Source organism: Carlito syrichta, unplaced genomic scaffold (assembly GCF_000164805.1).
Source record: "Carlito syrichta isolate Samal-C Ts95f unplaced genomic scaffold, Tarsius_syrichta-2.0.1 Scaffold82277, whole genome shotgun sequence".
Lineage (NCBI taxonomy): Eukaryota > Metazoa > Chordata > Mammalia > Primates > Tarsiidae > Carlito > Carlito syrichta.
This window is the reverse complement of record NW_007026373.1, coordinates 1,041,054-1,066,525: the sequence shown is the minus strand read 5'-3', so window position 1 is coordinate 1,066,525 and position 25,472 is coordinate 1,041,054. Positions and strand designations below refer to the sequence as shown.

At 41.9% G+C, this 25,472-nt stretch overlaps 1 protein-coding gene across 1 annotated transcript in view; it reads right to left on the bottom strand.

Moving 5' to 3' along the window:
- CDK5RAP2 (CDK5 regulatory subunit associated protein 2) overlaps positions 1-25,472 on the bottom strand; it is a 190,657-nt gene that overhangs the window by 29,459 nt on the left and 135,726 nt on the right. The window contains exons 24-27 of the mRNA XM_008055797.2: positions 20,082-20,655; positions 18,082-18,314; positions 7,437-7,485; positions 4,334-4,506 (exon numbers count right to left, since the gene is read on the bottom strand). Of these exons, the coding sequence (XP_008053988.1) occupies positions 4,334-4,506; positions 7,437-7,485; positions 18,082-18,314; positions 20,082-20,655 (1,029 nt within the window). The remainder of the gene's footprint in view (positions 1-4,333; positions 4,507-7,436; positions 7,486-18,081; positions 18,315-20,081; positions 20,656-25,472) is intronic.

Genomic DNA, 25,472 nt, shown 5'->3' with positions numbered 1-25,472 from the left:
AGCTTCACTGCCCTCTCTGGAGGTGCACCCTTCAAGAATCTCCCAGGGCTCGACTCTCCAAACACAGTTCGTTTGATGTTTATGCAGACATGACTGATTACATTTGGCCACTGGTGAACAACCTTCAGTCACTCTCCCCTCCCCAGAGACTGGGGGTGGAGTGAGGCAGGGGGATTAAAATTTTCAAGCCTCTAATTGAATAGTCAGTTTCCCTGACAACCAGCCCCCATCCAGAGGCTATCCAGGAACCCACCATCAGTCAACTCAATAACATACAGAAAGATGCTTATCACTTTAGAAATTCCAAGGATTTTAGGACTTGTATGCCAGGAAGACCAAATACATAATTCACAATATCATACAACTCTACTTAAAATTTTGTACAGACAGGAAAGACACAAAGATATAAAAGAAGGAAATACATCTAAATATTAACAGCAGTTGCCTTCAGATGATAGATTTTAGATTTTCAAAAATTCGATATTACATTTTAACATACTTATTAATATATAAAATTTTAACTTTTCCAAATTTTATAAAATGAGCATGTACTTTTTCAGCTTCTGCTGAACATCTCACTTTAATAAAGAAAGAAAGAAGCACAATTCCAATCCAGAGGTAGATTTCTAGAGTCTGTGTTCAAAGCATAATCACATTAAGTATCCAAAGGCAAAACTAATGTCTTTAATTCATCAATTAGGGTATACTCAGTATGTCTTAGTAATGTTTGTTTTAAAACATTATACTAATGTTATGACCCAGTTTTAATTCCTCCAAAATGACTTTCATTTAAAAGTAGCACAATGTTACAGATCTTTTCCTAATTAAATAGTAATTCTGCCATGAATTTGAATGTTTATGAGATGACTTAATTCCCAGACCCTCAGCCATCTCCTGTTAATGCCAGAAGTGTGGCAAGTCATTTGGTGGGATGTTTGCAGCTCTTGCTGCAGCATGACGCTGAAGGACTCTTTCTGCAACAAGTTCCTGGCACACCGCAGCACTGTACCTCCCACTCCTGCCTTGCTGCCCTGCAAATCTTCTTCCAGAGGCTAGTCAGGCTGGAGTCAGTGAAGAACTTTTCTGTCTTGATTGCAACCTTCTTCCTTGCTAATTCATCCAAGTCACACACTACTGGCTTTTGAGGGCAATAAATGTTCAGTAGCCATTGATACAAGCCACTTCTGCTGAGTCTTTAGTCAGGAGCTGGAATCATCATTTGGGCTTAAGAGAACATTCCCAGTCGAATAGGAAACCGCTTATTAATTATGCAGACATACTGAAGAGAAGGAAACACTATACTAGCCTTTACAAAATGGGAGAAAAGTATCTGTCTCACTTACAATAATACCTTTCTGAAAATGCTAACTCTTTAAAACCATAAATCCTATAAGAAGCAACCATCCTCGCCAAATGTGTATATCTTCTGCCTGGTAGTTCCAATGTATAGATCTATGTATTTTATTTAAATGCCCCCAGATAAGGGGAAAGCTTCATGTTCAAAGATATTCCCTGCAGCATTGTTTACAACTGTGAAATCCAGAAATGATTTAAATGTTCAGCAATATGGGAACATAGGTAAAACTGCAGTTCAGTCACTCAATGGACTATTTCAAAGTCACTAAAAATGATGTTATGTAACAACACGTCAGAAAGCTTATGATAAAATGTTAAGTGAGAAAAGGAAAGATTACCTCTCTATACAGATGGAAAAATGAGATGCAGAGAATAAAAGGCTGAAGAGAAACAAACCAAAAAAAGATAACAGTGGGTATATGAGGATAGTGCCAAAGAACACTATTCCCATTCAGGTAATCCACTAAGAGGGACTAATAAGCACAAGGTCATGGGTTCCAAGAGGAATAAGAAACAGAAAAAAAAAAAAAATGCCTGCAAGGTTTTACATTAGAACTAAAGCAAGGTTAGAGGAGAAGACAGGGTGAAGAGTAGAAGAAGAGGGGCAGGCAAGAGGGAGCAAGGGATCTGCCCAGGACCACCGCAAGGTTTTAAAGAACAGGGATCCCAAATTTTCCAGTTTAAATCATCTGGGTCACTGCACTATAACCGCCACCTTCCTTATGGTTCCTCAAATCTTCAATCAAGTCTGCACAAAGACTTCATGGAAGTGGCCTTAAGGGTTCTTGGAAAGTGAATGAATTCCACACTGGGTTGATACAATGCAAAAGAAAGTGACACGCCAGGCTCGGTGGCTCAGCCTGTAATCCCGTGCCTTTGGGAGGCTGAGGTGAGTGGACTGCCTGTGCCCGCGGGTTCGAGACCCGCCTAGGCAACTTGGCGAGACCTCATCTCTACAATAAATCAAAAAATTAGCTAGGCATGGTAGTGCATGCCTGTAGTTCCAGCTACTTGGAAGGCTGAGGCGGAAGGATCGCCGGCACCCAGCAGGCCAAGGCTGCGGTGGCCGGGAATGGCCACTGCACTCCAGTCTGGGTGGCAGAGTAAGACTCCAACTCAAAAAAAAAAAAAAAAGTGACACAAGGACAGAAAAACAATTTGTGATTGGACTAACTTAGGGAGGAAGAAAAAACGTAGAGCCAGAAATGACCAAGAAAAACCAAGTAGTCAGACACTCACAAAAACTGCAGAGGGATATGGCCAGAAATCCAAAGAAACCAGATCTAGGTAACAGCTGCTGGAGGACCCCAGCTGACACCTGAGTTATGTCAAGCAGGTGCACTTCATGCTCTTGGTATGTCTTCAAACTGTGCTCTTCTGGGCCCTGAGTGCCCTGGAGCTTCCTCAGAGGCCACCACAGGGACAAAGACTCCACTCATATCTCTTTTACATATTGCGTGGGACCTCTGCATAAATTTTCATCTACAAAACAGGGATCCTGTTGCTAAAAAAGATCTCACCTTTTAAAAACAATAGCCAGGTAGGGTTGCTCAGGCATGTAATCCCAGCATTTTGGGGGCCAATGCAGGAGAACTGTTTATGCCCAGGAGTTTGTGACCAGCCTGGGCAACATAGTGAGACCCTGTCCCAATAAAAAGAAATAAATAAATGAAATCAAAAATAAAAATAAAACAATGATCTATATGATCAAGTGTTAACAAAGAGCTTTTAGCAAGGAGGTGCCCGTGTCTGATTTGTGCTGTACAAAGTCTGCTCTGGGTGCCTTGTAAACAACTCATTGTCATTTGAGGTCCAGAGTCTATACCAGGGACTGGAAAACTACAGTCTGTGAGCCAAATTTGAACCACCACCTCTTTTAGTAAATAAAGTTTTATTGGAACATGGTTATACCCATCCATTTACATTGTCTATGGCTACTTTTGCACTGCAATAGCAGAGTTAAATAATTGCAACAAGGAACATATACACTGCAAAACCTAAAGTATTTACTATCTGTCCCTTTATAGGAAAAGTCTACCAATTCCTAGCCTATGTGGTCTGGTCTATACAATCCCTTGAACCTTTGAAATACACCAAATTACAAATATTAAGCTTTACATATTACCCCCAAGAAGAGGGAATCAAGACAGCAAATACAAAAAAGGTAAAGGGGAGATCAGGAGTAGGTTCCTGAGGAAGTTGATTCTGTCAGCTCAGTTCATGGTCAGAGCAGAACTAAGATATTATGAACTATGTGTTTCTGTCTTCAAAATTCCTATGTTGAAATACTAAGTCCCAATGTGATAGCACTAGGTGGTGAAGCCACTGGGAGATGATGAGGGTGGAACCCTCATGGATGAGATTAGTGCCCTTGTGAAATTGTAGACCCCTGAGAGCTCTCTCACCTTCTTTACTCCATGTGAGGATAGAATGAGAAAACGGCAGCCTGAACCCAGAAAAAGGCCCTCACCAGAGCCCACTCATGCTGGCTGGAACCCTGATCTTCAACCTCCCAACCTCCAGAACTGTAAGAAATAAATTTCTGCAGCTTCTAAGGCACCCATTCTATTATAGCAATCCAAATGGACTAAGACAAAAGCCCTGACCCCGTGGGCCAAGGGTCACACTACAGAGAAACAGATTTATACGATCACAAATTGTGTATATATATAAAAGCATCATCACAAATTGTGTATTTATATAAAAATATCAGACACAGAGCCTGTCGGGAATGGCAAGTCATATATTAAGTCATCATTTAAAAAATAAAAATGACTTTTCCCCAATCAACAACACTTTCAACAACCATAGCTTTCTCCAGTCACAAACAATCTGAATGACCAGCTTTGGCCCCTAATGAGATCTTGTTTCATCAGAGAAATAGTTAAATGTCACCACATTCTGCATACTACGGCAAGACAGCAAATTAGTATTTAAATTGGGCCATGTTTAAAATGCTTAATAAAGCTTAGCTTACCTTGAGAAAAAATGTTCACCATAACTGAAGTCTTCTCAGTGTCACTATCTTGCTTCTGGTCTTGCGAGAAGGAGGACTTCTCAGACGTTTCATAATCGGACAATGCATGAGAGACTGAAGGCTCAGGAGATTCAGGAAGAATATGTTGACAGGTTAAGTTATCTTCCTCAATCCTTAACCATTGGGATTGAAAGATAAATTATTTCCCATGCTAAAAATTCCAAGCCAGGACAATGATATAAGAACATTTCAGATTATTTTGCCCTTTATAATTTCCCCATATTTGCGACTTATGTCAGTCCTTTATTTCCCTACAATATCAAGCAATGACATTCTAAAAGCAAAGAGGGATCACTAGGCTTGAGTTTGGAGCCAGTGAAGGGGAAGCAGGGCATTATGCCAGTCCCACAGTCTACTTATAGAGGAGAGACTCAAGAGAGGGCATGGGTTAACAGCAGCTTTTTGCCAAATGACTGCCCTGTACCAGGCATCTGAGATCTTACTTGGGCCTCACAGAAACCCTTTGAAGTAGGGATTACTATTCTCATTTAGAGCTGGGAAGACGGGGGATCATCATAAACTAGACCACTGTCTTACAGCTTGTAAGTGGCACAGCTTAGACTTGAACTAGACCTGTCTGATTCCAAGGCCCCAGGATAATGTGGCAGTCCAGCTCAAAACCATGAGGTGGCCTTATGGATTTAAAAATCTCAAAACCCTCATGGTTCCCCAAGCAGGTCCCAATACTATCATTCTAGCAATCACCTGGTTGTTAACCTATATTTCCCAAAGACCACCTAAGTCACGGAAAAAAAACAATGTGAACGCTGTGAAAAGCCCATGTGAATCTCCATTATAGATAAGTTCCTTAATTGAAGCTCTTTTTTTCCTCCCACATTTTCCCTATTACTTCTTGTCAATGGCCACAGTCTCATTATTCATGAGCTCAGACAGGAGCAAAGGACTCCAAAGCTACAATGCTTTCATTAACAGGTAAACACCAGATGCAGCTTCTCCCAGACAGTGTGATGGATGCACAGGCTTGCTGCTGGCTTGCAAAAGTGCAGCATAGGTCAAGGGCACCCATTTAATTAGCTTAGAAGTGACCTATGTGACTGCTAAGCCTACAGCTGAAAACGGAGGAACAGAAGGAAAAGAAACGCATCTGTCGAAAATGGAAAGGGGTGACACATTGGCTGAAGATGGCTAGGTTCCCTTCCTCCCTCCAACCCCTTCTCCAAGCAATCACAGTAGTCTTCCAAAATGGCACATCTGATCATATTTAGTGCCAGCTTACCCTTGTCTGCTTCTTCAGTCTTGACCCTCTATGCACCAGTCGCACTGCTCAAAGGGGCCATGTCTCCCTCCCCTTAGGCATGGACACTCTCCCCACAGCACCCTGCCCCTTCAACTCTGACCCTTTAGATCTCATCTAAGAATAGTCTCACTCCAGGAAGCCTTCCCTGCCCTTCTCCACAGCCTGCCAGTCGGATGTGATCTGTTATTACAAGGATGGAAGTGGGTGGGCTGAACTGGGCGGAATCTTTGACAATACTGCAGTGGGAGAGAAGTAATTCTTTTAAATTTACAGAAGCCTTGATTAAAATGTCCTCCAGTGAGCTGTGATACTCCCCTGCCAGCTTATTCTAATAACACAGGTGGCCTTTGTAATACCAATGAAATCTAAAATTCTGCACCCCACAATGGCCTCCATTTCTTCATTTTACCCTCAGAAGCCCCGAAGGTCACATCTTTAAAGGGAAGAAAAGTACCCAGCAATATTAATAGCATTCAGAACTTTAATAAGTGAACAGAGAAGGGCAAGACCTTGACACTTTCAGTTGGGCATGGAGGTAAGCTAAGAAAGTATATAACTCATCTATTCCATGAACACTTTTTAAACTCTAACTACATGCCAAATATTTGGAACTGGAGCAGGTACAGAGATAGTCAAGATGTAGTCTTTGCTCTCAAAAGATATTGTGGGCCTGGTGTGGTGGCTCACACCAGTAATTCCAACACTCTGGGAGGCCAACGTGAGAGTTGAGCCCAGGAGTTCAAGACCAGCCTAGGCCACATAGTGAGACTTCATCTATACAAAAAATTAGCCAAGTGTTGTGATGTGCACCTGTAGTTCCAGCTACTCAAAACATTGAGGAAGAGGATTGCCTGAGCCAAGGAGGTCAAGGATGCAGTGAGCCGTGATAGTGTCACTGCATTCCAGCCTGGGCAACAAAGTGAGACTCTGACTCAAAAGAAAACAAAAAAATACATCGTGGAATAACAGCATGGGAGTATGATAGATTCAAGCTCAAATTTCAGCTCTGCCTCTTAGTGTCAAGTGTGCAACTCTGACCTATAACCTCCTCATCCTAAAATGGTTACTTCTATCCTTGTAGAATGAAAAGTAATAAATATGAAATGCCTAGGGCAACAGCTGACATACTAATATCCAGTGAATGCTAGTGCGCTCCTTTCCACTTTCAAGGAATTCTGGGAACAGAAAGATAAATGCAGAGGGCATTACAATACCATGTGGTAAGTGCTGTAATGTAATTATATCCAAGTGCTATAGCAAAAATAAATCACCCTAGGATGTGGTAGAGAGGTAGGGCATGGGAGAAACAGGTTCATTTCCACTTGAACTGTCTTTGAGAAATTATTTTCAAACTACAAGAGGAAGAAAGCAGAGTGCACAACTTGTGCACAGCCATGGTCAAGAGAACAGCAAAAAGCCAGATAAGACTGAGACATGGGGCACATGATGGGAAGAAAAGTTGGGTCAGACTGAGAAGGGCCTCAAATGCCATGCTGAAAAGTCTGGAATTTATCCTGCAGGTATCCAGGAACCAACAGAAGGAATATGCCATCTAATTTAAGCCACCAGACAGAAATGCCGCAAGTAACCCGAAACAGATGAATAAAGGCTACAAGACACACAGCAGGAACTTTTGGCATTGTATGGCCACTGTCAGTTTCACAGAGTTTTATTCCTTATTCTTGTAAGAAGCAGAAAACTAATAAAATGGGATGAGCCAAAATATTTTAAAAGCCAGCTGGCAAACCAAACCTAGAAAGTCTTCTTAACAAGCTACGCACTCACCTCTCTATCAGTTCATTCTGGGTGCTCATTTCCACTCCAACTGATGTTCCTGGAAGCAGAAATAACATGGAGAAAGAAGGGGGAAAATATTTAAGTACTCCCAACTAATTTTTTGCTCATACATTTGCTCATTCCATTTGTTTAAACACTCTTCATAATAGTCTCAGATATTTAAAGTAGGATTACCAAGAGTACAATTCAGACTATAGACTCCTCCTCCATCATAGCATTGACACTAGTTCTAGGTGACAGCACTGAATCTAAAAAGCAATCACAAAGCATTGCTGGTGCAGGTTCTTTTTTCTTCTCTAAAACTCTGATACTAACAGAATACATGCTCATAATAGAAAATGGTAATAGAATCAGAAAGAGATCACTCTCCTGGTACCCCCTGCAGACATGTTACTGGATTTCTCGCCATTCTTTTTTCCATACATTTTGACATACAAGATACTATATAGAAACTTAATTTTTTCACTTAGTACTTTATCATAAGCATTTCTCTTATTAAATTTGCTTTAGAAACATCATTTTTAATGCCTATACTAACATCCCACTGTAGGCATGCATCACAGTTTTTGCCAGTTCCACAGTTCACACTTAGGTCATTTCCAAATTTTCACTTTTATAAATAAAATAAAATAAACATCTTTGTACATCTAGCTTTATCTGCACTTAAATGATTTCCTCTGGAAGACTCTCAGAACTGGGACTACTAGGGAAAGGAGTACATGAGTACAGTTGAAAAAGCTACTGTCTACAGCAGGGGAAATGACTAAAAGAAATGACAAAATAAAGCAAAATACAGCTCAGAATGTAGCTGGGCTAAAGATGCTCTGCTCTTTTCCTGCATGTCATCATTCACTGCTTGAAAGAAAGCACATGAACCCAGATTTCAAAGAGACTAACAACTTTATTTTAAAAACACTTCAGAACCCTGGAAACTGCAGACAGGGACGAGCTCTTTGAAGAAACTGATGCGTGGATAAAGGAAAAAAAACAAACTCTTCCATAGCTGTACTTGGAAAATGAGACTATAATTAAACTGCACCCACACATACAATTTTCAAAACTACTCCTAAAAGAAAAAGTTCTCAAACACCACAATGCAGAGGAAAAGATCACTGGAGCCTTGCACATTTGCTTTGTGTCTAGCAGTTTCCACCTACAAACACACAGTGCTGGCTGGCTTGGCTGCCCAGGCTCCCTCTCACCCCCTAAGCTGGCCACCTGGGCGACAAGAGTCAGTGCAACATGTTGAGCCCTGGAAAATCACCTACCACCTGCCCCTGCAGGGCACTACTGTTGCCATCAGGAATGTGTCAAAAGGCCTGACTGACCAGGCACCAGGCCCCAGCATGCCTCTTTAATAACTGCTATCTCCTTTAGGCCTCACAACACAGATTAGTATCTCCACTTCAAAGCAGAGAAGTGGAAAACCAGGAGGCTCAATGCTTCAACTCTCACTCTGTCCAATTCACAATCTCACTTACTTTACTACAGGAAGAGAGATGGAGATATCCTTATAGCTTGCTAAATCATAAATCTATGGCTTGATCCTCTTGATTACATCCTGGCAACAAATGGCATGATATTTTACTTTCTTGAAAGGTTGACAGGCCTCTATCACAGTGGACACCTTTTTTTTGAGTTGGAGTCTCACTCTGTCACCTAGGCTGGAGTGCAGTGGCAAGCTCACGGCCACTGCAGCCTCGACTTGCTGGGCTCAGATGATCCTTCTGCCTCAGTCTTCCAAGTAACTGGAACTACAGGCATGCGCCACCATGCCTGACTATTTTTTAATTTATTGTAGAGATGAGGTCTCACCAATTTGCCCAGGCTGGTCTCGAACTGGCGGGCTCAGGCAATTCTCTCACCTCGGCCTCCCCAAGTGCTGGAATTATAGGCATGAGCCACCGCGTCCAGCCTGTGGACACTCTCAAGGTCTCTACCTTTCTGCCCTCTACATTCCTCTTCAAGAGGGGAAGTTCACATCTGACTGGGTGAGATTTCAAGACTTTGACTGCAAGTCCCAGCTTGCAAACCCATCCCTAATGGGCAGAAACAACTGTATGTTGAAAGAGCAGTTTAGTTGGCATTTTTCATCGCACATCTGCACTATACCAACATTCAGCTGATGATGAAACTTTGACCCTATGGACCCTGAGGCTGGGCATCTGCCCCAGTCCAGCCTTCCAAAGAGTGTAGGACTTATACATGTCCTAGCCAGCCAAACATGAGGAATGCGGCATTCTGCTTCACATTTACACTGTTCTTTAGGAATTTATCTCCCTCAGGAATTCATAGGACAGGTACCCTTGATTTTGGGAAGGTTTTAAGCCTTCCAGGTCTCCTAACCATAAGCCCAATTAAAAACCATCAAAAAAACCTCTCCATTCCTAACAAAAAGAATGACCACAGAAGGAAGTGCCCTAATGCCACCAGCAGCATGGGTTTCCCTTCTTCAAATAAGGGTACCCTTTGGGGAGTTTGCAATAACTCAACAATTGTATTCCACTTGTTTCCCTATCAAAACAGAGTTCTTTAAAACCAAATGACAAATGGTTATTGTAGGATTCACAGGGAAATCACAACAACTGATACACTGAATTTCTTGGTAGAATCAGCCTTCACACAAATGACAGGGTACCATCTGTCGTGCTATTTCAAAAGCTTATGATACATGTCATGCAAATGCTGCTGCCATCTCTCAAGTATCTTGTTGCTACACCTAAGAACAGTGTAGCATGAGGTAGTGGGGGAGCTTCATCTTTTCAAATAAAAAAACATCTAATTATCCCATTCATAACTGAACAAGCAAAAAAGGACAGACTTATAACGGGTGACCCACTTTCAGGTTCTTCTCCACACTAACCATTCTGTACAGTCCTGCCATTTATGCCTCTTCTGAAACAGTACTCCCCAGTTTAAAATCCATCAATCCCACAGAGTTCAGTTCAAATACCATAGCCTGGCATCTTTTACATGACCCAAGTGTTTCTTCCTTTCTACCTAATTGGTAGATACTAATTATATATGTAGTATTAGTACAGTAATTGGTAGCTACTAATAATATTTACAGTGATCCTCCCAGATGTCTGTGCCACAGACACTGAGAATACAGAGATGAATGAGATAAGGAGTCATTCTGCCTTCAGTCTGTTCACACCTGAGTGGGGACAATGGACTCAAAAGACAATGACACTACAGTGTTGTGATAAGGGGTGGCATGGATACTGTGGGAGAGCACATAGAGGAGACAAAGGGAACCCAGCCTGGACCATCAGGAAAAACTTGGAGGAGCTGGCAATGGAGCTAAGTCTTTAAGACAGGAAAGAACTACTTTATAAAGGAAAGAAGAAGCCAAGGGGCACTGGGGAGGAATACTTAGGAGGAAAAGTCCTCCACATTATCTGATAGCCCAGATCACTGTACAAACCACAACTTGGATATACCATTACCACTGCTGTCACCTCCTGAACACCCACTATTTGCCAAGCAGGACACTTTAAATAATTTCATTTGATTCTCAATCCCCATAGAGGAAATCTGACCCTTAAGGAAGTAAATGACCTGCAAAACTGGAATTTTAACTCAAGTCTGTCTGACTCCAGAGGTCCTGTTCTTTCCAACCCAACACCTTTGACAGCCTCTATCACAAGGTCAGTGTGCATATCATGTGCAAGCTACAAACAAGCCAGAAGTAAAAAAAAAAAAAAAAAAAAGATAAAGGGGAGGTGGGGTTGGGGAGAATAAGCTTCCTGGAGGATAGGCAGCAGAATTTCTACAAATGGAGAGGAAGTAAAAGTCTTACAGAAAGGAAACTGCTTTGAACAGAGTCAACAGTGGGACTCTGGTCCACAGAAACATTTGGTCAGTGCACCCAATTTGATAGAAGTGTGAGAAGCATGGAATCATGGTGGTTAGGTGGGTAAGCTGTGGAAGCGAACTGGACAGACTCAGATTCAGACTGCCACTCCCTGAGTGACCTTGAGCAAGCAAATTAACCTCACTGTGGAGGATAATAAATAATACTTCCTCATAGGCTGAGAACAATGCCTGGCATAGAGTATACTTTCAATAAAAATCAGCCTTCCTCATTTCCTCACTGTTCTCCTTCAACTTCATTTTCTTCTTCTTCATCATCATCATCATCTTCATCATCATCATCAGATAGAGGACCAGTAAAGAAAGATTGTGGAAGGCCTTGAAAAGAAATGAATTCTTCGGGTTCACCTCTGTTCAGCAAGGAAGCACCAAGGCAAGGGTTCCCAGCAGATGTCTTTGTTCATGTGGTAAACCATGACACATATAGTAAGCTCACTGAAGAAAGGGACTATCTTCTTTGGACCTTTCCAGTGCCTAACACAGCTTACTCAAAAATATCTGAAAACAGAATATCACCTGCCTCAGTTACGCAACTGATCTTGGGAGGCTCCATGAACAAGGAAATGGCAGAAAACCTGGCTGCAACACCAGTTCCTCAACAACTTTAGGTCCTTAGACATCTCTGAGAATCTAAAAGTTGTAGACCCTAACCCAAGAAAAAGGTACACATCACAAAATCTTCCAGGGTTCAGATGCCTAATGGAATCTCTAGTTTAATGGAGCTGAGGAACAGTCCCCTTCCAAGCATTAAGAAACTATCATCCCTCTTCTTGCATTCTACCAACCAAATATTATTAAAGAAATAGCAAGGATATGCACAAACATTCCAATACAGTGTTCTGTATAATAGTCCCAAAGTGGAAACAACCTAAAGGTTCATCTAAGGGAGAATGATTAAATAAATTATGGTATGTTTATACAAAAGAATGCTCTGCAGCCACTAAGATTTACCATGTATGTTAATATTTATTATCCGTAAATGAACAAAGGAAAAGGCTGCAAATAGTTCCATTCCAATAAAAAAATACTCATATGGATAAAAAAGGTCTGGGCAAAGAAACTCTAGGATATTCATGCTTTGTTGTATAAATGATGCAACTATAGTATCTGCTTATCTGTTATTCCACAGTAAACATGTATTGTTTTGTATTAATAACAAAAAGCCTATATTTACATTTTGAAGAACTCTTGCTATTCAACTGCTTCAAACATAGAATTATTTTATGATAAACCTGGATCATAATTCACGAGTCAGATCCCTTATATGGCATCTAAGAAAGAGCTACCTCTGTGTTACGTTTTATTCTCTAAGGAAAGAAGCCGTAGTGAGGATCCTGGAACTTTTATGCCTTTTGTAAAGAAAATAAAGTTCTATGTAGGGTTTTCTGCTAAGCCTGAAATGCTTCTGCCTCCAGAACCCACAGGAAACAAGAAGAGAGATCTCCTTGGGCTTGTTAAGGTAAATAACTAAAAAATAAATCAAGGAGAGCAGCTGGATGAGGGAGGGAGGGCGGGCAGCTGGTGCCAGAGGTATTCTCTCTCAAGTGGCCCACTTGCTAAGGCCTGGGGTAAGGTTTCCTAGGAAGAAAACAGGCAGATGGAAATGCCTTGGGCCTGGAAGATACAGCTTTACTGAGGACCCAGCTATTTCTCCACTAATAAAATGAAAACTGCCTTATTTAGAAAACCTTAGCCAGAAGAAAGTAGATGTTTATGAAACTGGGAAAAGTCAGATGTTCCTATACTCTGGTCCTCAAAAGTCCTGGGGAACTGGTACTAGGAAAATCAGCCTATAACAGGTCTAAGCAGAGTTAGGCCCTTGGAACAGTCAGGAAAAAACATTCACTGTGCCAAGATGGGCAAACTATCCCATGTTCTATCTTGAAGTTAAGTGAAAGATGTGAACCCTCATAAACCATGTTTTGTACATATGATGACAGAAAAACAGAGTCAAATCCTGGTTCCACCAAGTCAATTGTGACTTTGAGTAACATACTTTCCTCCATAAAAGCTAATTCCTCACCTGAAAAATAGGCTGTTCTGAGAATTAAGCTCCAACTCACAATAAGTATAAATACTAGTAAGCACTCAGCACATAAAAGTCATGAAACAAGCATTAAGCCAAGCAAGGCTTCACATTCATTACTAAATTTTACCTTTATGATGATTCTGTGAATTTGGTATTAGGATGCTAAGTTTACAAGTAAAGAAACTGAGGCAAGGAATTAAGTAGATTTCCCAAGGTTTACTTGGGAAATTGTACAGCTTACAACTGGAAAGCCAGAGCTCTGGTCTTGCCAGACCAACTCCAACGACTGCACTCTTTACCACTAGGCCCACTTAGTTAGATATTGTAAGGTAGGCCGAGCTCAGTGGCTCAGCCTGTAATCCCAGCACTTTGGGAGACCGAGGAGAGTGGATTGCCTGAGCCCATGGGTTCAGGATCAGCCCAGGCAACTTGGCGAAACCTTGTCTCTACAATAAAAAAATTAAAAATTAGCCAGGCATGGTAGTGCATGCCTGTAGTTCCGGTTACTTGGAAGGCTGAAGCAGAAGGATCACCGAAGCCCAGCAGGTCAACGCTGGGGTGGCCGTGAGGGTGCCACTGTACCACAGCCAGGGTGACAGAGTGAGACTCCAACTCAAAAAAAAAAGATATATAAGGTAATATATTTCTATGCCTCAGGTTCATCATCTATAAAACTGGGTTAATACCTTGTGCTTCCAAGGACACAGTGAAGTTTAAATCAAATAACATATATGATGACACCAAGTGAAACACAAGCAGATCTAATAGAGTGTTTTGTCTGGAGACCTGATTTGAATTTCTATCCCTGCTGAGTTACTTACTCTCACTGGGCCACACTCTCCATAGCTATAAAACTAGATTCTGTCATTCACTCATTCATTTAGTCATTCTCTCAAAAAATATGACTTGAATATATACTATATGCCAGACATCGACAACAAACACAGCAGATGCGATCTGTGCACCCTTGTGGGGCTTACTTTCTAACAGGGAAGGCATAATAACAAGTAAATGTATAGCATGCAAGATGGCGACAAGCAGAATAGAGGAAAATATAGCAGGGTAAGGGGAAAGGGGAGTGCCAGTGATGGGGCAGGGGTGCCTTGCTATTTTATAGAGAGTTATAAAAGAAGGTTTCGCCAAGAAGATAACATTTGAGAAAAAGCTTGATGAAGCCGGGCTCGGTGGCTCAGCCTGTAATCCCGCGCCTTTGGGAGGCTGAGGTGAGTGGATTGCCTGAGCCCGCGGGTTCGAGACCCGCCTGGGCAGCGAGACCTCATCTCTACAATAAATCAAAAAATCAGCCGGGCGTGGTAGCACATACCTGTAATTCCGGCTACTTGGAAGGCTGAGGCGGAAGGATCGCCAGAGCCCAGCAGGTCGAGGCTGCGGTGGCCAGAAGCGGCCACTGCACTCCAGTCTGGGTGACAGAGTGAGACTTCCACTCAAAAAAAAAAAAAAGCTTGATGAGATCAAGTATACCAAAGAGAAGAGAAAGTGCGATGGCCCTGAGGAAGGAGCATTCCTGGACATGATGGAAAAACTGCAGGCTCAGTGGCTGGGAAGAGGAAAGGTGGGGAGGATGGGGCAGTAGAAGATGAGGTCAGAGAGGGCAGGGGCAGTGGTACAGGGCTTTGCACAACCTTATCTGGACTTGGATACTGACTGAAAAGGAAAGGTTTTGATTTAGGGGCAGAGAAAGCATGATCTGACTTTTAATTTGAAAAGATTATTCTGACTACTGTGTGGGAAATGCACTATAGTGAAGCAAGGGTGGAAGCCAAAGGCCAGGAAGAAGAAGCCTGCAGTGTCCAGGTGAGGTGAGAGGCCAGCTGGAGCAGTGGCAACAAAGTTCACAAGGGGTAAGAAATGGAAGGCATGTGGAAGGTGGAGCTACACAAGGCCAGTCAGGGAGGGAGAGGAGACATAAACTCTCAGTGGGTCCTCCAGAAGCCAAGTGAGCAGAGGAAGGAGAGGTCGCCATGTTAAATATTGCTATAGTCTGAACAAGACGGCTGAAAACTGATCCTTGGACTTGGCAAAGTGGATGTTGTTAGTGATAGCCAAATCATTTCAGCAAAAAGGTTGGGATGACTAAGAGGCCAGTCCAGTGGGGTTTAAGGGAGAAAGGGGAACTAGAAAGCAACACTAATGGAGATGAACTACATTAATGTTTTTCCTATTTAAAAAATTAAATCAACAAGGATGGGGTAAAAACTTTAAAGTTGAATACACATAGAAACAAAAGAATCTAATTGTATTTCAAAGGATAACACTGTAGAAAGAATGAAACGAAGTAACTTGTAAATTCAAGACCTGACTATAAACTTTTATCTTAACAAAAAGAACTACCATAAATAAATTTTGAACTCTTCCAGTAGGTTTGTCACAGGGGCATAGGTGGAATAATTCTGTATTCTATGATATATCTGCATATATATAGAATCAAGCAAATCAGCAGTTATATTGATGTTGTCAGAGCCAGTGTGCTCCTGTTGGAGAAGGAAAATACAAGCATGGAAGCAGGAAAAACAAGGACAAACCCTGTGGGTTTGGACTGGAACTGAAGAAACCATTGTGAAGTAATGATGTTTTAAATAAATTATGATTAACACACACACATACACACATACCACTTAGGTTTGCTAAAGGGCCTAGAAATAATGACACCCTAGTAGCAATGAACACACCTAGAACCAAATCTTGGTTGTTAAATATCATTCCCCACTAAAATAAACCAAACCTGCTTGGAGAAATGTCCCAGGGACAGTACAAAATGAGTGTGGAACCTCTTTTTTGTGCTATAAAGAAAAGAAGTGCTCCAAAAAGATAGAGACATGTCAAAAGGAATTGCCACTTGCCAAATCTGGGACAATATAACATGAATGACAAGATGAATAAAATAAGAATCTATAAATCCACACTAATAATAAGCAAATACATAAGTAAAAATTTAATGGAGAATGCATCCTTCTAGTAGATACCACCTAATAATATAGATGAAGAAGGAATGATGGTACCAGAAAGAAAAATCACCTTGTTGCCACTATCAGAGTAACATCTGACTCAGATACGAATCATCAGTGAATGGTAAAACTCATGGTAAAAGTCTGAAGGGCAGCTGGACACAGTGTAATCCCAGCATTTGGGAAGCCAAGGCAGAAGGATCATGTCTAGGAGCTTGAGATCAGCCTAGGCAACACAGCAAGACATCATCTCTACAAAAAATCCAAAAATTAGCTGGGCGTGGTGAGGCACACATATAGTGCCAGCTACTGGTAAGACAGAGGAGGAAGAATCACCTAAACCCAGGAGGTCAAGGCTACGGTGAGCCATGATTGTGCCACTGCACTCCAGTCTGGGTGACAGCGTGAGAACTCAACTAAAAAAAAAAAAAGTTTGAAAGAGAACAGAATACTTCCAGAGTTACAAAGTATGCCCCACTAATTACTTATTCACTATACAGGGAAATATCAGAATTTACATTGGAGAAATTTGATTGCATCACCTTAACCAAGCAATCAAAGTTAACATCACCAAAAATGGGACAAACTGGTATCGTGTGCCTCCTTAAGGCAATACCATGACAACAACAACAAATGCTTTATTCCCACCAAAAATGCATAACTAATCTAATCTGACTAATCTAATTGTAAATCTAATCATGAGGAAACAACAGATAATCCCAAAGTGAAGTACTAGCTTGAACTATTCCATTATGTTAATGTCATGAAAGAAAGGGTGAGGAACTACTCCAGACAAAGGAGACCAAACAGCCATGACAACAAAATGTAATCTGGGACTGGATTAGGATTAGGATCCAGAATAAAACTAACATAAAAGGCATTAGGGAATCAATTATAAACATTAAAACAGGTTGGACTGTATTAGACAATAGTATGTTAGACAATACTAATTCTGATTTTGATAATTATCTGTGGTTATGTAAGAGAATGTCCTTGGTATGAGAACTACACACTGAAGTATCTAGAAAGAAAGGAACATGGTATTGTCAATTCTCTCTCATAGGGTTCAGAAAGATAATAATAATAGTATGTGTGCATGTGTATCCAGAGAGGGAATAATAAAACAAGTGAGGCAAAATGCTGAAGTTGAGTGAAGTTGAGTGATGGGAGTTCTTTGCCGTAGTCTCAGGAAAAAAAATATTTTAAAACATGCTGTGATGCATTTTAACAAATGTAACATTTATTAAAGTACCTAGCACACAGCCAAGCTTTAGCAAAGGTTTCCTTTAGTCCTTCCTGTGGCCTCTCCTAACTCTTAGATATACTTTTTAACTAGTAAGTTTTGTTTCGTTGGGTTTTTCAGTTGTCAGCATTTAAAATGCATGAGTTTTCTCTCACACACACACAAACACACACACACACACACACACACACACACACACACACACACCTTCTCTGGAAAGTTTGCAAGAACCAGCAACCACATGGCCAGTGCTGGGCAGCAGCACCTCCCACTTTTCCTCCCTCATGCACTGCACCAACTGGCCCTGAGGCATCCAAAGTGGACTCCTGTTTAGACCCATGCAGCCCACAAACCCCATGGAAGCGGTCACTGGAGGAAGCAGCAGCCAGTGTGGTTCTGTTGCCACCTCATCAAGGCAGGAGTTAAGCAAGGCCAAGGAGTCAGTTCTCCCCGTTCCCCTCCAAGAAGTCCTGGGACAATTACTGAAGTCTCAGTACTCGTGGACCTCATCCCACTTACCAGTAAGGAAGAGCTTTTCCAGCTCCTCCAGCAGTTCAGCACATTGATTCAGTTGTTCCTGGAAACCCTCAGCCACGCAGCAGTCCACGTCGCTGGCCTGCAGCAGCTCCTCAAATGCCTTAATCATGGTGTTCATGCGTTCATGGAAAATGACACAGATGCCATGGCCATCCTTAATCTGCTGCCGATGAAGGGAGAGCTCTCTGGCTTGGGACTGAACTAATGAATTGTATCTGATAAAAGAGGGGAAGAAAACGCTTGGACCATTTTAGAATTGAATTTTTGTGACCTTAATACTAATTGGAAAAATGATAGAGCACAATTTTTAAAAGCTTGCAGCCATACAAATATATATACTTTTAGAAAAATTGAAACTGCACAAGGTCACTCCTTCAATTTCCAACAGCCAACAAATGCTGGAACAGAGATTCTTCTGCAACATTTTTAACCTTATAAAAACCTCCAATTAAAGTACAGATTAGCAAGGACTAAGGCAAACAATTAGTTTCCATACACTCTTCAAAAATACTATTCTGAATTGTAGAAACAAGTGATCCCAGAGTCAGAGGACCTACTGAAAATGTTCATGAAGTATAAAAAAGCAACTGTAAGGCAAGGAAAAGAAGATAGTACTTTCTGCTCCCAATGGAAAGGTCAGGGAATAGCCATGATCCTAACTGCCATTTATGGAGAGTCTACACATGTCAGTCACTGAATTCAGTGTTTTATGTAAGTTATCTGACTTTCCCTGTCTTTCAACAAATGTGTAAATGTCCCCGTTTACAGAAGAGTAAACTAATCACAAAGTTTATTAAATGGTAAAGATTTGGGATTCAAACATATTAAAATTCTGACTTCAAAGCTCTATTATAATACTATTTCCTTACCACCATGTGCCATCTTCTCCTGTGTGAGCCCACAAAGTAAAGGCACCCAGAAACGCAGGTTAAGGGAATCAGGGCTCATATCAACTGTTGCCTGGCTCCAGAGAGCAGCTTGGCAAAGGTGCTGACCCTTCAGTTGAACATGCTTCCCCTTCCCTGAAATGATAGCAGTAAGTGGGCCTGACAGTCACTTTCGACATTAAGTATGCACAGACAGATCACATGACACCAGTATTAAAGGTGAAGGCCAGGTTAATGGAAGAGAAAGAACATGAATACTGGAGTGGAATAATGTGGACCGGAACGCTGGCAATGGCTCTGACCAGCTCTGTGAATGCGCTCGAGGAAGTCAGAACAACCTCTTTGAGGCTTAGTTTCCTTCTCTATGAAAACAAGTTTAAGAACATCTCCTTCTCAGGTGATTTTGAGGATTAAACAAGAAAAAGAAAAGTGCCTAACCAGGGGCCTGAGACAACAACTTTTCAGTAATTACAAGCTTCCTTCAATCTCACTGCTTGGGAAATTATGAAAAATTCACCCTGGTTCCTGACAATTCAGAACAATGTGTTTGTCTCAAATTAGTGACAAATGAAGGTTAACTTTACAAATGATCCCATTTTTGCCATATCTCATGAAGTAAAACTGTTCATATCTATACCCATAAAGCATTATCTTCATGACCTAAGAATTCTTCTCTTTCAACACAAGCTTATTTCTCTCAGATGACCTTAAAGGGTAAAGATATGAAAAATCTTGTACTCCTCCCACCCTGCACAACACAGCAAAAGCTAATAATGAACTCTAGGAGAAAACACTTCAGTTCAGCAAAAGCACTATCACTTACCAAGTGACTGGTACGAAACCTTGACCCCAACCTGAGGAGGGCAAATCTGCCCTGCCAATTTCGGAGGGAAATTACATTTGTGTGTGAGGGCACTATTCCTATTCTTCACGGCCTCACGTCTCACTTTTCTGAAGGCCCTCGCTGCCGGAATCCCACCCCAAGCCTTCCCCAGAACATACTCCACCCACCGCAGAACAGCTCTCCCTTTCACTTATGGGCAATACTGGGGACTACAGGCTTAAACTGCGGGAGAAGGCATAGGTGGGATGTACCTTGATTGTGAGAGATCTCTGAACTTATTCTGCAGGTTATGGATTTCACTGAAAAGTTCCATGTTCAAATTCTGCTCCTTCTGCAGCTCGTACCCCTGCTCCACCAGTTGCCGTCTGAGGCTCTCGAGCAACCTGCTATCCATCATCTTTGGGGCCAGTGGATGGAGGATTTTCATGTGCTTCACGTACCGTACTTGATGCAAGCTTGAAAATGTCATTTCTTCTTCGTTGGCACTGCTCTTGGGTTTGCCAAAGCCATCCTGGGCCCCTTCTGTCCCACACAAAACTGTGATAATGGCCTCACTACACTGGGAGTGCTTTTGAAGCCGAGATATGAAATTCTGGTAGCCTTCCAGCTCAGTTTCCAAGTCAAGGATTTTCTGTTTCAAATGTTCTGTGTCATTTGAAGTATCCCTGTCCTCAGCCTGACGAGTCCCAATCACACGGACTTTAAGAGAAGGCTGACTCATAGAAGCCACACAAGTAGCTACAGAAGTTGGGTTCAGGAAATCTTCAGAACGTTCTTTGCATGATGGCAAGATGGCAAGGTCATCAGAAGGGCAAATTTCAGAGTCTGAAAAATCAAATACGTTTATGTCAGTATTGCCTTTGCTGAAATCCACCCCCTCTCTCCTTCCTCACAGGCATGGTTGAGCTAAAACCACTGCAACAGTCTTTTAAGAAGCTTGCCTCCCTGCCTCCGGTCTTTCCCTCTTACCCCTCAATCATCTTCCTCAGAGCAACTGTTCTACAAAATAGATTTAGTCGCCCCATGCACACACCTGAAACTCATCAATATTCCCACTCTCTACCTGAGGTCTTTCATGATCTAGTGCCAGGCAACCTTTCCAGGAATATCCCTGGCACCACCCACAGAGTTTTCCTACTAAACTAACCATAATTGTCTGCACACACACCATGCTATTTTATGGCTCTATGCTTTTGCATGTGCTGTGCTCTCTGCCTGGAACACCCCTGGCCCTCTATTCTATTCCCACTCAATAAACTTCTTCAATAACCACATCTAATTTTCCTACCTTTGCAAGCTCACCTTCAAACTATGCAGAAGTTACTCCTGCCAGAAGTTCAAGACAAGACAGGGCAACATAGTGAGACTCCAGCTCTACACAAATATTTTTAAAAATTAGCCATGGTGGCACATGCCTGTAGTTCCAGCTACTCAGGAGGTAACAAGCAGGAGACTGAGGCAGAAGAATTGCTTGAGCCCAGGAGCTGGAGCCTTCAGTGAACTATAATTGTGCCACTGCACTCCAGCCTGGGCGACAGAGTCAGACTCTGTCTCAGTTTGGGAAAAAAAAAAGTCACTCCCCTCTGTTAATTCTATAGTACCTTATATATTACTCAAGACAAATATACAATGTGTTGGGTGCTAATGTAGAAATTACAATTGGCTTATTTATTCATTCACATAGCAATTTGTTATCTGAATGCCTTCTTTCTCACAGAAAGGTTCTTTACAACAGGGGTGTGGCCTTCTACCTTCACACTCTCAGTGCCTAGGACAGTATCTTACCAAGACCAAGAGTCAGTGACAGACTCAGAAATGTTGAGAGACTCAGTGAAGAAACAGTATAGAGTAGTAATTCTAAATATCTACAACAGACCGGGCATAGTGGCCCATGCCTGTAATCCCAGCACTTTGGGAAGCCAGGAGCTCGAAACCAGCCTTGGCAATACAGTGAGTCTTTGTCTCTACAAAAAATACAAAAATTAGCTGGCCATGGTGGCATGCCCCTGTAGTTCCAGTTACTCAAGAGGCTGAGGTGGAAGGATCGCTTGAGCCCAAGATGTCGAGGCTGCGGTGAGCTAGGATCACACCACTGCACTCCAGCCTGAGCAACAGAGTTAAGACCCTGTCTCAAGAACACAAATTAATAATAATAACATAAAATAATAATAAATATCCATAACAAGTGAGAGTCTTCTCATTTCCATGTCTACCAGTTTCCAGTTCCCAGGAGATGCCATGATGTCCCCTTCAGTGAGCTGTTTCACTAACTCACAATCCTGTCAGGAAATATTTCCTTATAACTAGCTGAACCCTTAGAGATGCAGCCAAAATTGTTTGAGAGCTAAGGTGATACAGCAGAAAGAATATATAGTTTTGAAGGATGCATAGCCTGAGGCAAGTAACTTACTATCCCAGAGCCTCAGTTTCCCCTGTAAGTAGAATGAGGAAAGTGATGCCCAATATGGTTATAGTGAGGCCTCAGGCGCAGGCCTTACTCCAGAGCTTCTGTTCTTAACCACTGTACCACACTGCTTGATGTCCAGGGAAAGTTCAGCTCAATACAGTTGTTTGATACTTAAGAGGTAACAAGCAGTATGTAGTAGGAAAATTTCTGAAATCCAACAGACTAGATCCAAATCAAACTCTGGCTCTGCCACTTATTAATTGCATGGCCTTAGGCAAGTTACCTCTCTGAGCCTCAGTAGCTTTACCTGTAAAATGGAAAAAAAGCATCATTCATTGTGAAAAGTTGTGTGTTTTTGTCTTTCTTCTTAGAATTACATGGAAAAATAACTGGGGGGAAAAAGAGAAACGCTAACATGGTATCTGGCACATAGTAGTGACAGAATCTACATAATAAGATCATGCTTTAACCGTTCAAGGACAGAAAGTGATGCCCATCACTGGAGGTGTGCAAGTAAAGACCAGCCTCGGGAAATGCTACAAAAGCAATAATGTCAGCTGAACTGGATGATCTAGGAGGTCTCTTAGAAAGAAAACAACACAAAAATTCTCATCAGATTGCATGTCCCAATTACTGGTTCAGCAATCTACTCCTAGTGACTTTAGGTACACTCCTATCTCTCTGCTCATGATGCAAATACCTTAAAAGAAAACTTTTCATTTTAGAAAGCAGTTGCTACATGACCTGAAGAAAGTATTCCTAATACAGCATCTTTACTGTGCACAATTTGTTATGATCACTAGTCAGTGAGGGACTTGAGGGAGGAGCCCGTGTCACCCATGTCTGTTTCCAGTGTCTGACACAGGGTCTGCAATAGAGAATGTACTCAGCAAGTACTACTAGCTGAACAAGTATGAGTGGGTAAGCAGGGTGGAAGGAGGGAAAAAGCAAAGGAGAGAATGAGGGAGAGAGTTCTCAACAAGGTTTTGCTCCAGTGACTTACCCTCCAAGACTTTGTTGCTACAACTTCATGCTAAAGGAATTTGGTCTGTACTTCAAGGCAAAAAGTAATGTTCACTCATGGGAATAAAGATTAGTTCTGATGATTTTACTTAAGGAATCGTGAGGCATCACCAGTATCCCCATTTTACAGAAGAGAAGGTTGAGGCTCAGAGAACTTAAGAATTTGCCTGAGGTTTAGGATGAATGTGCAGCAGAGTGCTTCATCAAGCCTGCAGCCTGCCCTTAACACTCTAAAACAGGGGTCCTCAAACTACAGCCCGCAGGCCACATGCGGCCCGCCGAGGACATTTATCCGGCCCACTGGGTGTTTTTGCCTCCGCTGCCTGTCCTGCCTAGCAGCCGACTCATCCAGGCCACAGTGCGCATGTGTGGAATGTGCGTCGCATTCTCCGACTCCCCTCCTTCTCTCTGTCTCTCGACTCCTCCTCTCAGTAATCTCAGGAACCATGCACTCAAAATGGCAACCATCTTTGGCAGCACATATGTCTGTGAAAAGACTTTTTCCAGAATGAAACATCTGAAATCTCCAACCAGATCTAGACTAACTGATGCATACTTGCATCACTTGTTACGACTAGCAGTGACAAATATGGAACCGGACATTGATCATCTCATTAGCCAAAAGCAGGCCCATAGTTCCCATTGAAATACTGGTAAGTTTGTTGATTTAACTTTGCTTGTTCTTCATTTTAAATATTATATTTGTTCCCGTTTTGTTTTTTCACTTCAAAATAAGATATGTGCAGCGTGCATAGGAATTTGTTCATAGTTTTTTTTTTTTAAACTATAGTCCGCCCCTCCAACAGTCTGAGGGACAGTGAACTGGCCCCCTGTTTTAAAAGTTTGAGGACCCCTGCTCTAAAATATTGTTTCCGCAGTGGGGAACTCCTGCACCTAGGGTACATGAGCAATGAGGGAGCATTCTGAACCCTCTATGTGAAGGCCAGTAACATCTGCCATTCACTTCTCAAGTATCTGTCAAGGGGCTCCTGAAGAGGAAACAGCCACGAAGAAGTCACAGCAGCACCCAGCAACAGCTAGACCACAATTAAAGGCGGACGCAGAGGTAATAGCATGTGCAAAGTTCTGGAAGCACATTCAGAAAAATGAGAGATGTTCAGTGATGAAGGGCAGTACTGAGGAGGAGAGAAGCTGTCAATCAGTCAAAAAGTCTTTACTAATCACTAACTAGGAAAAAAAATCAAAAGATGTCCCCAGTCCTATCTATTTGCATCATAAGAAACACTTTAGTTCTAGAACATCCCACAATTCAGCTAACAGGTACTTTATTGCCTGGTAGCATAGCTTTGACCTCAAAGCCCAGACCACTCAGGATCATGTGAGCAGGTATTCACTGCAGTGACTTGGGGCCTTGGGAAAGCATGTACCATTGGGAACAGGGTTCAAAACTCACTAGCTCTCCAGAGACTGATGTTCCCATGGCCATGACAAATTTTGGATTCCTGAGGACAATTATTCCCCATAGAGTGAATCAGATCTAGACTAACAGTGATTTTAAAATTTATTTATTTTTTTAACGAAGAGAAAAAAGAAGCTAAGGTAAAAAGAAGGAATGTGCTGGATGCGGAGGCTTATGCCTATAATCCCAGCACTTTGGGAGGCCAAGGCAATGGGGAAATCATTTGAGGCCAGGATTTTGAAACTAGCCTGGGCAACACAGTGAGACCCCATATCTAAAAAAAAAAAAAAAAAAAGAATTTTTTTTTTTTAAATTAGCTGGGCGTGGTGGCACATGCCTATAGTCCTAGCTATTCAGGAAGCTAAGGTGGGAAGATGGCTTGAGCCCAGGAGTACAAGGCAATGATTATACCACTACACTCCAGCCTGAGCAACAAAGGCAAGACTTTTTTTTTCTCTTAAAAAGAAGAAATGTAAGCATTTGTTCATTCTGGTTAAATGAGAACATGGATATTTTTATATTATCCTCTGTGTTTATCTATATGCGTATAACACTTCATAATTTTAAAAAGAAAGGACTACAACTTGCCTGAGGTCTCACATCTCTGCGCCTTTTCACAGATCTACCTGATAAAACCTACAAACCCAGTCTCAGCTGCAGACTCTCCTCAGACCCACTTCTCTTGGGCACACAGGACAACTTTGTACATACATCAACAACAGCTAGCCCCACACTGAATACCAAAGGGCTGTTGAAATAACCATCCCTTCTGAGCTATGGGTCCCTTGAGAG